At 38.4% G+C, this 13,109-nt stretch overlaps 1 protein-coding gene across 1 annotated transcript; it reads right to left on the bottom strand.

The window, feature by feature from the left end:
* Nucleotides 1-3,604: 3,604 nt before the first annotated feature.
* Pate14l2 (prostate and testis expressed 14 like 2) lies at nucleotides 3,605-5,215 on the bottom strand. Its single transcript, NM_001260484.1, has 3 exons — nucleotides 5,155-5,215; nucleotides 4,202-4,315; nucleotides 3,605-3,735 (listed from the first exon to the last, which is right to left on the bottom strand). Exons 1-3 carry the CDS (start codon nucleotides 5,213-5,215, stop codon nucleotides 3,605-3,607), a joined length of 306 nt encoding a protein of 101 aa, NP_001247413.1.
* Nucleotides 5,216-13,109: the final 7,894 nt, after the last annotated feature.

The following is a 13,109-nucleotide window of genomic DNA, read 5'->3' on the forward strand; positions in this document are numbered from 1 at the left end:
TTGAATTCTCAACAGAGGAATCTTAAATGGCTGAGAAAAACTTGAAAGAAATGTTCAACATCATCCTTGGTCATCAAGGAACTGCAAATCAAAGCAACCCTGAAATCCTACTTTACGCCAATCAGAATGGGTAAAATAAAAAGCTCAGGTGACAGTATATGCCAGTGAGGATATGGAGAAAGAGGAATACTCCACTTCTGGTGGAATTGTGAATTGATACAACCGCTCTGAAAATTAACCTGGCTCTTCCTGAGAAAATTGGAAATAGTACTATCTGAAGACCCAGCTCTACCACTCCTGGGCATATACCCAAATAATGCTCCACCATACAGCAAAAACTTGTTCCACTATGTTCATTACAGTCTTATTCATAATAGCCAGAAACTGGAAACAACCCATTTGTACCCCAATCAAAGAATGGATGCAGAAAATGTGGTTCATTTACGCTATGGAATACCATTTAGCTATTAAAAATTAGAATATCATTGATTTTCAGGCAAAGGAATGGATCTAGAAAATATTATCCTGAATGAGCTGTCCAAAAGGACATGCATGGTATATACACACTGATAAGTGGATAATAGCCAAAAAGTGCAGAATACCCATCATACAACCAAGAGATTAAAAGAAGTTTAATAAAAAAGAGGATCCAAGTGAGGATGCTTCAATCAAACTTGGAAAGGAGAACAAAATATTCATTGGAGCATATGGAGGAAAATACCTAAGTGGAAGGCAGAAGAGAAAGTGCACAGCATCATATATAGGGGAGAAAGGAGAGAATCCCAAAGGGCCAGGAGAATGAATGGAAATATATAGCTAGCATGAGTAGGGATGGAAGTGGGAAGAACCTCTAGAATGTTCCAGGGACCTGGGATGTGCAAGGCACCCAGGAATCAATGTGGGTGACCTTAGCCTAAATACCCAACAAAGGGAGATGGAAAGCCTATACTGAAGACTCCATCTCCTGTAGTTTGAAGTGGCTCCAAGAGGAGGGATGGGAATACCAACCCACCTTCAAAATTTTTGGCCCAGAATTGTTCCTATCAATGAGAAGTGCAGTGACAGAAATGGACCCAAGAGTGAAGGAAGGTCTAGTCTGTTACTGGTCCAATATGTGATTTAGGAGCCTAGCATGGCTATCCTCTGATAAGTTGTACATTTACCTAACTAAGACAGATGCAGAAACTTACAGTCAACCACTGTTCTGAGGTAAGCAACCCCTGTGGAAGAATTAGGAAAAACATTGAAGGGGCCATAGGGAATGGCATCCCCAACAGGAAGAGCAACAGTGTCAACTAACTTGGACTCCAGGGTATTCCTAGAGTCTATACATGGGCTACTCTGAGGCTCCTGGAACATATGAAACAGAGGACCTACTGTCTTGCCTGGCCTCAGTGGAAGAGGATGTACCTAATCATGTAGAGACTTGATGTCCCAGAGAAAGGGATGCCATGGACTGGGGAACATTTTCTCTGAAATACAGAGGAGGGTGAATAAGGTAAAGAACCCTGGGAGCACGGACAAGGAGGAATGGAAACAGCTTGGTGTAAATATATAAATTAAGTTCAAAAAATAATTTAAACAGCATAGAGTCAAATTAAAATTTATAAGATCTACAATATATTACAGAACACTCAAGAACATATGATGATATACTTGTAATCAGAAAACATGATGTAGAATGTATGGTGAGGGCTCCAGACACGGTCAGTAGTCAATTCTTTTTGGCATGCTCCAGGGTCAAGACTCAATAAAGAGCACTGTAAAAAACAAAGTTATAATGATGTCACTATTTTTAAATTTATGACTTTAAAATTTACAATATATAAAAGCATATATTATGACCCATTCAAAAATTTAGGAGTTTGCAGATATATACAATATAACTAAAAGTGTAAGCAAGCTATGTTGCTGTAAAATTAGAAAAAAAATGATGCTGTCTTTTACTCCACACTAGTTCCTGTATCACAGTGCCCCAAGATATCTGGTAGATATATTCATCTCCGTCAGCTAAGCCTCTCACCCCCTTTGCTCTATCCCATATCACACTGCTGATAACTTCTGAGCCTAGCAACAATCTTTCTACCCATCTGGTTCCCAAGGCAGGTTGCCACCATGCCCAAAATATGCATCCCAATTCTGTGGCAGCCTAGTGTCACAGCCACCATGTACTTTCTTTAACTTAAATTGCCACATGAAAGAAGATACAACACAATAACCTCTAATGAAATTGATAAGATATAATTGCCCACCTGGACATACAAATCTCTGTACACATTCATCCCTTAAGTGTATTCATAACACCCTATAAATGTACAGAGAGGAATCAGCCTCCATGTTCTCCCTGCTGCTTCTTCTCCTGCCTTGCTCCAGTCTCCTCTCTCTAAAATTTTTCTCCCACTCACTTTTCCTTCTAGACCAGTGACCGGCCTCATTCTATCTTGTACCTGCCTTCACCTGTATGACATCCTATAAAGCTATGTCTTTGCTGAGTGGCATGGGATTCCTAGAAATTTCATTTTTCACAGTATTGTCTGTGCTTCTTAGGTCGTGCAAAAATGTAAATGTACTGGTACAAATATAAAAGCAAAAAATTTGAAATAGAACCAACTTCAAAATCTATGGAATTACTAGGAATAAAGCTAAAAAGTAGAAATTTCCTGAAGGATAAAGAAGCACATGTGCATGTGACCATTCAGTGGAAATGAACACTGGAAAAGGAGTACTCTCGGCCTATGATATCCGATTCTATTCACTACATGGAACTGAGAATGTCTGATCCATCACATTCAAATATGTCTGTGCCTGTGAGACCATTTCTAGAGATGTCGAAGATATCTCTGACAAAACCTGTTGATGTCATATAATAATGCACTTGAAATTTGAATAGATTATTTATAGATCTGTATCTTGCTTGGTGGAAATAAGACACTTAAGGTAAAGTGATAGTTGTTGAATTTTGTCCTGGTGCCTTCCTACTGTTCTCTGCTTCCTGAAGGTCAAGAGTTGAATATCTCTGTTCCAATACAGCCTAACATTATAAGGTAGAAACTATCTCAAATCATGAGCTTAATAAATCCATTCTCTCAAACTTATTTTGGTAAGGTCACAGAAGTGAAACCCTTCCTATTATATACTCCTAAGTGTATGGATTAGATTGAGGGCAGGGAAATTGTAGTTATCTGGCCTCCCAGTCAGAAACTGATTTTTCAGAGGACAGGTGTCAGGATTAAACTGTCATATTCAATGCTTTTCAAAAATGAGTGCTCAGTGCCCAGTGCTGTGTTTGACAGTCAGAATGTATTTGTTGAATCAGTGTAGATGGAAGAGAAGAAGAAACTTATGCCATATATCTATTGTGTTTGAGGGATATAGGGGAAAAGGGAAGGAAACCATGATGTGAAAATGAGGGAGCACCAGGGTTTGTGGGAAGCATGAAAGAGCTCTCTAGCCTGTTGAACTGTTGATGCTTCAGCACATAATGCTAAGTGAATACAGTTGTTAGTTTGTGTAGTGCTGGCAACTGACTGCCCAGAGTTATGAGATTGCAGGAGCACAGGGAAAGCGTATGAACTCACCTAAAATCCAACAGTACAATTAAGTATCACGGATATGGTTTATTGCAGAAAGACCTGTGTGAGCAACAGTTCATTTTTATTGTCAGACCTCCATTCTCAACAGTCCCTCTGTAGCAAAGATCAGCACATCTCTGGCTTCCAAACTGAATTTTGCCATCTGTAGAAGAAGAAAGTCAAGAGGCAAAATGTAAATATCCGTAGAAAGAGTTGGGGAGTCAGTAAAGAATCAGATGGAAAGCACATCTGAAATATAAGCATAACTGATGTGGGCTCAGTGGGTCACTGTCCCTCAACCATTAACCTAACTCACAGGTGGGACTTTTTTTTGCAAAAGTGCTGAATGGAATTTTAGAATCCAGTACCTACAATACCAAACTATATTAACCCATAATTTCTCTGAGGATCATCCAGACACTTTTCAAAACATTTTTTTCATCATTTGTTTGTTGGTCTAACTATCAGTCAGTGGGAACCATCAAGAGAAGCAAACGGGGTTTTCCCTCCTACTCTTACAGGCAAAGACATCTTCCTTTAATTTCTGCATTTGCCCTCAGCATCCTGGAGATGGGTTCATCACTGTAGGGCAAGCGAGATGACTTTCAGAGCTCTAAGAACTTACATACCTTTATAGGTTATAAGTGAGGCACATTTCTCACCAGGTTGAGCCTCACAGCAACCTTCTCCTCTCTCACAAATCCCCTGAGAATTGAACCTTTCACACTTGATACATGTCAAAGCTGAAAAGACAAAAGCCAGTATAAGGGTCTCATTCAGGATCCAAAATCAAGCACCAACGGGAGCTGAACTTGTTGCTCTGGTAAAAGAAGAAGCAATATCCAGGAAAAGAGTTGTTTGTATGCTGAGATAACACATTTATGAAGGTTCAAGACTACAGGACTTTAAAAGGGAAATGTTGGAAAGGAGATGGAAGGTCCTGCAACTTCATTCCATGAGAATAGACAAAGTTATCAGAATGAAAAATAAAATTCTGATGCAAGTCCCTAATGTAACACACAGCATTATGATTCTGAGGCATCTAAAAGATAGATGGCAGAAAGGGACAAGAGTCTGACATTGCCAGACAGGATTGTTTTCATTGGCACAAACAGCAGAGGGAAGCATCTGTACTACAGGAAAATCCTCATGGAAATTCAGTTTTAAAGTTAGTATTCTATCACACCCGATTGGATGAATCAATTGTTTCATTCTTTTCATCCTGGTAATGACTCTCCTTTCCCATTTCCTATCCAAATTTAAGCCAGTTTGCATGTAAACATGAGGAATTGAAGATGGCTAAGAATTCCAGAAAACATATGTGAAGCAAGGTGGAGAGGAGGAGGAGGAGAGAAACAGGATGACATGCAGCAGGAGAAAGAACAAAGAGAAGGACAGAAAAGTATCTTTGAGTGTGCACAGCTGAAGCAAGGAGAGGAAGTGGATATGGATATCAGATTGAAACAGGGTCATTTCTAATGTTATCCTATTTCATGCTACTCACATCCCCAACGTCCCCTAATCTGTAGTATCAGTGTGTTTTCCCACCAGTGCCAACCACTGCTGTCTGCCAGGATCTTACCTTGCATGGAGCTCACTAGCAAAGACAGGCCCAGCAGGAGCAGCAAGATGTCCTTTCCCATTGCAGTGCAATTGATCTTCAGACCAGAAATCAGCAGAGGAGAAGACAGAGTGCTCAGGACTCATATCAGGAAGGCAGGTATATATTGTAGCCTAGGATAGGAAGAGTGGCAAGTGGGATACCAGGAAATGAGGTGAGCATATAGCCAGAGGGGAGCACAGACTTTTGACTAACTTAATGGTGCTAAAATGATCATCTGTAAAACTTCCATTTAGGCAAAACTTAAATTCAAGGAAAAATGAGTCAGAGTTAATCTCGCCCTTGGTGCTTCCAGGTCTTTTCCGGATCCTGCAGTGAAATCTACTGGCCAGAAGGAAAATTGCCTTCAGGTATGTTTTTTTGGGGGGGGATGTTAAGGTATATCTTGAAGACTGATGACTTCTGAAAATCTAGATAAGGCCTGATATCAAGCAACTATACTCTCCCCTTTTAGAATAAAAAATAAACCCAAAAATACTTTGTTCTCTTTTAATATCAACAACAACAGCAACAAAAACCAAAAACTGATAATAAGTATATCTTTCTGTGTTTGATCACTGCATTCAGCTATTCAAAGTTTTAGTTTTTGCTTCACTTGCCACAACAACTTTCAAATAGGTACTCATGACTGTGAGATTCAGTCTGATGGCCAATACAATGGAAATGTTCTGTGCACTCTACTCTGAATTTCTATGCAGAAAGAAACTACTTGTTACAACATGATACATCAAACTGTTAAAATTCTGTGTTATAGAAATGGGATATATGCCTGCATATAATTTTCATAGTTAAATAAAACAGTTGTGAAACAAATAGCAAATTTATGTTTGTCTTCCAGAGTCATTCTCCTAATAGAGGATATGAAGAAAGGAAAATTAAAGATATTTGGAAAAAGTGTAAGAAAGAAAAACAGCCCTTCGTTGAGGGTCTGGTTTTCCTGTTCTTTTGATGAATCAATAAGCTTCAGGCAGCATGGATAGTCTTAAGAGAGAATAGATTTCCTTAGCACATATCAGATGCCCTAGTTAGATTTAATTACCAAGTTGATATACCCTAGAAAAGGGAATTTCAGTTGAAATATTGCCTGAATCATATTGGCTCATGATTATGACTGTGAGTTTTTGTTGGCTATTTGATATAGGAGGGAACAGTCTAGTACAAACAGTATCATCTTTAGGCAGGAAAAATCTATCTGAGAGAAATGAGTAAGTCAACCAGGAAGCAGTGTTCCTCCATGATTTCTGTCTGTTTCAGATCTTGAGCCCTTGCTCTTAAGTCCTTCAAGGATTACCATATCCTGGAAACATATGGGAAAATAAGCCTTAATCTCTTTCAAGTTGCATTTGGTGATGGTGTTTGTCACAGCAACAGAAAAATTTGGAAAATTATGATGGATGATAAACTAACTTCATTTTTACCACCCAAATGATATATAATGTTGAGTTTCTCACGTTTTTCTCTCATTTTTACATTGGTAAGTCCACCTGACATCTTTGTTTTATATGAAAAATTTCTAAAGATTTTACATTGTTGTAAGCTATAGTCTGAGCAATGTTTAAAAATCTATGGTTCTTATCCACTTTTAGGAAATAATACCCTGACCTAATTCATTTTAAATACAATTTATCCAGACACTTCCTTGTGGAGCTCATTTATACACATGTGGAGTATGAGAACACAAGCCTTCTATTTTAAAATGTGCAAAAAGAAAATGTCAGGTCATGATTCATGCTACCCTTTGCATGCTTCTCTATGAACTAAGACTGTAACTGGAATATCAAAACTGTGTGATTCCTTATCTCTGTTCCCTCTTGGGTGGGAAGAGGAAACAATCTGGATGGATGGTCTCCTGAAAAATAGATTTTAGCTTTGGCCAAGCTTCCTGCCCTCCAGAAAACATTATGCAAGTACAATTTCTAATTTTTGGTCTGTCTATCTGAATTACACACACCCAAACACAAGCATACATGAACAAACACACACACACAGACACACACAGACACACACAGACATACACACACACACACACACACACACACACACACACACACAAAGAGAAAGGAAAGGAGGGATGAACAGAGAAAGACTGTGCCGAAAGGAAAGATTGGGTGAAGACCAAAATCACTTTAGATTACTGTTTGGGAATAAATAGAACTTTGTCCCAGTCTTTCTTGAAAGAATTCTTTTGTGAAGAACCTAAGTTAGAGTCAGCACTATATTTCTATTGGATATTTTTTATTTACATTTCATATGTTATTCCCTTACCTGGTTTCCCATCCATAAGCCCCTTATCCCATCCACATTCTCTTATTTCTGTAAGAGTGTTCCCCCTCCCTAACCTTCCCTACTACCTGCCTCCCCACCCTGATATTCAACAACACTGGGGGATCCAGCTTTGGCAGAACCAAGAATGTCCCCTCCCCTTGGTACCCAACAAGGCCATCCTCTGCTACATATGTAGCTGGAGTCATGAGTGTGTCCATGTGTACTCTTGGGTAGTGGTTTTGTCTCTGGGAGCTCTTGTTGGTTGATATTGTTCTTTTTATGGGGTTGCAAGTTCCTTCAAACCTTTCTCTAACTTCTCCAATGGGGACCCCATTCTCAGTTAAATGGTTTGATGATAGCATTCATCTCTGTACTTGTCACACACTGGCTGAGGCTCTCAGGAGATAGCTGTATCAGGTTCTTGTCAGCACACACTTCCTGTGTTCAGCAATATTGCCTGTGTTTGGAGGATATATATATATATAAGCGCTGGATCCCCAAGTGGGGCAGGTGCTGAATGACCATTACTTCAGTCTCTGCTACAACCTTTCTCTCCATATCACCTATGAATATTTATGTTCCCCATTTTAAGAAAAACTGAAGCATCTGCATTTTGTCCTTCTTCTTATGCTACATATGGTCTGTGGATTGTATCTTGGGTAATTTGAGCTGTTGGGCTAATATCCACTTACCAGTGAGTGCATACAATGTGTGTATTTTTGTGATTGGGTTACCTTACATAGCATGATGTTTTCTAGTTTCATCCATTTGCCTATGAATTTCATGAAATCATTGTTTTATGAATAGCTGAGTAATATTCCCTTATGTAGATGTACCATATTTTCTATATCCACTCCTCAGTGGGAGTGAATCTGGGTTCCTTCCAGCTTCTGGTTATTATAAATAAGGCTTCTATGAGCATAGTGTCTCATGTGTCCTTGTTATGTATTGGAGCATCATTTGGGTATATGCCCAGAAGTGGCATAGCTGATTCCTGAGGTCATAATATATCCAAAATTTCTGAGGAAACACCAGAATGATTTCCAGAGTGGTTGTACCAGCTTACAATCCCACCAAAAATAGGGAAGTGTTCCTCTTTCTCCATATCCTCACCAGCATCTGTTGTCAGCTGTGTTGTTGACCTTAACCATTATGACTGATGTGCGGTGGAATCTCAGGGTTTTTTTGATTTGCATTTTCCTGATGACTAAGAATGTTGTACATTTCTTTAGGTACTTTTCAGCCATTCGATATTCCTCAGCTAAGAATTTTTTGTTTAGCTCTGTACCCCATTTTTAAATATAGTTATTGAGTTATTTGGAGTCTAACTTCTTGAGATCTTTGTATATATTGGATATTAGCACTCTATCAGATGTAGGATTGGTAAAGATCTTTTCCCAATCTGTTGGTTGCCATTTTGTCCTAACAACAGTGTCCTTTGCCTTACAGAAGCTTTGCAGTTTTATGAGATCCCATTTGTCAATTCTTGATCTTAGAGCATGAGCCATTGGTATTTTGTTCAGGAAGTTTTCTCCAGTGCCCATGTGTTCGAGATGCTACCCCCACTTTTTCTTCTATTAGTTTGAGTGTATCTGGTTTTATGTGGAGGTCCTTTATCCACTGGTCTATCTGTCTGTCTCTGTACCAATAGCATGCAGTTTTTTTTTATCACTCTGTAATACTGCTTGAGTTCAGGGATAGTGATTCCCCTGGAAGTCTTTTTATTGGTGCGGATAGTTTTAGCTATCCTGGGTTTTTTCTTATTCCAGATGAATTTACAAATTGTTCTGTCTAACTCTATGAAGAATTGGGTTGGAATTTTGATGGGGATTGCATTAAATCAGTAGATCGCTTTTGGTAAAATGGCCATTTTTACTACATTAGTCCTGCCAATGCATGAGCATGGGAGATCTTTCCATCTTCTGAGATCTTCCTCAATTTCTTTCTTCGGATGCTTGAAATTCTTATCAAACCGATCTTTCACTTGCTTGGTTAAAGTCACACCGAGGTATTTTATATTATTTGGAACTATTATGAAGGGTGTCATTTCCCTAATTTCTTTCTCGGCTTGTTTCTCTTTTGTGCAGAGGAAGGCTACTGAATTATTTGAGTTAATTTGATACCCAGCCACTTTGTTGAAGGTATTTATCAGGTTCAGTAGTTCTCTGGTGGAACTTTTGGAATCACATAAGTATACAATCATATTGATTGCAAATAGTGATATTTTGACTTCTTCCTTTCCAATCTGTATCTCTTTGATCTCCTTTTGTTGCCTGATTGCTCTGGCTAGGACTTCGAATAAGTAGGGAGAGAGTGGGCAACCTTGTCTAGTCCTTGATTTTAGTGGAATTGCTTCAAGTTTCTCTCTGTTTAGTTTAATATTAGCTACTGGTTTGCTGTATATGGACTTTACTATGTTTAGGTATGGGCCTTGAATTCCTGTTCTTTCCAGGACTTTTATCATGGAGGGGTGTTGAATTTTGTCAAATGCTTTCTCAGCATCTAATGAAATGATCATGTGGTTTTTATCTTTGAGTTTGTTTATATAGTGGATTACGTAGATGGTTTTCCATATATTAAACCATCCCTGTATCCCTGGAATGAAGCCTACTTGATGATAATGGATGATTGTTTTGATGTGTTCTTGGATTCTGTTTGCAAGAATTTTATTGAGTATCTTTGCATCAATATTAATAAGGGAAATAGGTCTGAAGTTCTCTTTCTTTGTTGGGTCTTTGTGTGGTTTATGTATAAGAGTAATTGTGGCTTCATAGAAGGGTAGGTTCTGTTGGTAAAAGAGCCCATTATGTGGCCTGTGCAATAAAGTAAGTGAAAGAGAGTAAGGGAGACACAAGTTCTTGTCCTTAAATTCATAGCCTACTGGTAGACTCAAACCTGAAATATTGTATAATAGGGGTAGACTGCTATGGGGAGTATCCTGACTCAATGCTCAGATTTTATCTGTGACAGAGATGGAAAATTATCCTAAGACTGGAAACACTCACCAGAGGAGAAAGATGCCATTGTTGATTCAAATAAATTCTGCCCTGGGTATAAGGTATAGGGAGAGGATGCCTCAGTGGGGAATTCTGTGTTCAAAAAACCTCTAAATGAGTCACAGTGCACAATTATCAAAAGTCTAAAATTTGACAGAGAAGAAAATATTACACCTGAGGCCACAAGGTTTAGTTGAATCCAGAGAAATTGTGGTAAGATTCAAAGATACAGAGATATTTAGAACCTAGGAAACTAAGGAAGCCCGTTTTAAAGCATTTAGGATAAGAAGTTACAGCACTTTCCCTTACTGTATAGGAAACAGAAATCTAGAGGAAGTGAGGAAAACAGGAATGAAAGATTCCTTACATGTATATTTTAGATAGAGCTTAGTTTTTGTGTCTGATGTTTCCAAGCTCCTTGGCTCTTGTCATTCTCATTGAATAAAGATTCCTAGAGGGTTTTCTTTACAAATATAGACAAGGAATTTACCTGTCTTTATAGGACCAATGATCCTAAAACTAAGAGTGAGGTCTTTCACATGTAGAGAGCTGCTAGACATCTGTGATCTAGCATTTCCATAAAAATGTGATAATGAAATCTATTATACTATGAAATTGTACTATGCCAGTTGTGTTTTGAATGAGCATGGCCTCTGTAGGATCATATATTTTAATGTTCAGTTCTAATTTAGTAGACACATTTTGGAAAGATTACAGGGATAACCCTTTTGGAGACATTGTTTGAAGTCTGGAGGTTTGAGGGTTGAAAATATTAACCTGGTCTAGTCTTGTTCTCATTTGCCTGCTAATTATGGATCAGATAGCTGAGGGCTGCTTCCACAGGACAAATAAAATATGGAGGGTATGGAGTTGTTGATTAATCAGTCAGCAGACTTCTTTGAGAGAGTAAAACTTAATTATCTGGGCCAGTGGAAAAGAGAGGGAAACACACACACACACACACACACACACACACACACACACAGACTTCTTTGTGGGTGAGGCTCCAACAAATTCCAACAACTTTATTTTTTTCTCAGCCTTTTTATACCTCATAAGGCAAAAATTATCCCAAACCATGAGTTTCATATTGACCATATACAATCACTAAAAAATGGAAATTGCTACAGGATTATTGATTATATATTCTTCTTTTGAAGTTCATACCTAATACATACTATACCTTTTCCTTCTTTCTTTCCACAAGCTCACCATAATACCAAAGCAATAATCCTATTTTCATTGATTCACAAAGTTTAAGCAAGCTATTTATAGTAGAAAGGTTTTTACTATACTTAACTGACAACAATTTGTATTTACCAAGAAATAGATCATCGATCTTACATCTTATGTTTGCAATCTTGTTCACCTTACATGACTAATTATTTTATTCTCTGTTCTTATACTCAAAATGGAAGTGTTTGCTGTTTGTTCATAACCTTTTTTTTTCATGGTGCACACTGTAACCTGTGACTATATTCCTAGATCTTGTGATCTAGGAACTCAGACTCAATCTAGAATGAGTGTTTTCTTTTGTCATTAAGTTGTACACATCAATTTTTCATTTCCAAATGAAATTACATGCTTATAATCCATAAAAGCTCACTGTTATGTTCAGGTCTGTACTTCCACTGGGAGGAGATCAGCATACCCACTCCCCTCCTACATCATACAGCTTGTCCACCATAACCAGGGACAGAGTTGAGATGGCTGCCCCAATACCTGTGCCAGCTAGGATACACACAGAGCTGAGGCAGGAGCTATCTCCTTTGCTCAAATTCCACCGTTCTTCTGGTATGCACCTTAATCTGCAACTGGGCAGATCCTGCCCCTGGACCTCAAAGCCTGACTGTATTTCAGGGGTTTCCTCCAAGCAAAGAACACAGGAGGTCAGCCATGAACAAAAATACAGGAAGATTGCTCTAACCAGGAGCACAGAAGCCCCTGCTTTAGCCAGGGATACAGAAGACCCCATCTTATAACCACAGACAACAACACCTGTCTCCCAGGAAGCCTCTTTAACACAGACCACACAGCTCTACTTGCCTCAAAGTAGGTCTGCTTCAGTTTAAAACACCCAGGGCAGTTACAACACAGATAACCAGATGGAAAGCAAGCCCAAGCTACCCTAACACACTTGAAGGGCAAGATTCTGACCTAAAATTCTCATCTCATAAGGAAAATAGAGTCCTTTAAGAAGGATATAAATAAATCCCTTAAAGAAATACAGGAAAACAGGTAGAATTCTTTAAAAAGGAAACAAATAAATCCCTTAAAGAAATACAGGAAAATACTATAGAATAGGTAAAAGGATTGAACAAAACAGCCCAAAACCTAAAAATAGAAATAAAAAGAATAAAGAAATCTTGAATAGAGGCAACCCTGAAGAGGGAAAAACATAGAAGAGAGGTCAGGAACTACAGATACAAGGATTACCAACAGAATACAGGAGATGGAAGAGAGAATCTCAGTCATAGAACACACCATATAAGATATCAATCAGTCAAAAAGTAAAAAAAAGGTTAAAAAGTTCCTATCCCAAAACACCAAGGAAATTTGAGGCACAATAAATAAGAATTATTCACTGAGACACATACCTAAGAATTATAGGGACAGAAAGGAGTGAAGATTCCCAGTTGAAAGGGCCAGAAAATA

The sequence above is a fragment of the Rattus norvegicus genome, chromosome 8, assembly GCF_036323735.1.
Source record: "Rattus norvegicus strain BN/NHsdMcwi chromosome 8, GRCr8, whole genome shotgun sequence".
Classification (NCBI taxonomy): Eukaryota; Metazoa; Chordata; class Mammalia; order Rodentia; family Muridae; genus Rattus; species Rattus norvegicus.

Excerpts from the sequence above, each read along its gene's own strand:
- Pate14l2 (NM_001260484.1), bottom strand. The coding sequence starts at position 5,215 with ATGGGAAAGGACATCTTGCTGCTCCTGCTGGGCCTGTCTTTGCTAGTG. Across the intron at positions 4,316-5,154 it reads GCTAGTGAGCTCCATGCAAG|CTTTGACATGTATCAAGTGT; the intron begins GTAAGATCCTGG and ends TTGTCTTTTCAG. Across the intron at positions 3,736-4,201 it reads CTCACTTATAACCTATAAAG|ATGGCAAAATTCAGTTTGGA; the intron begins GTATGTAAGTTC and ends CTTCTTCTACAG.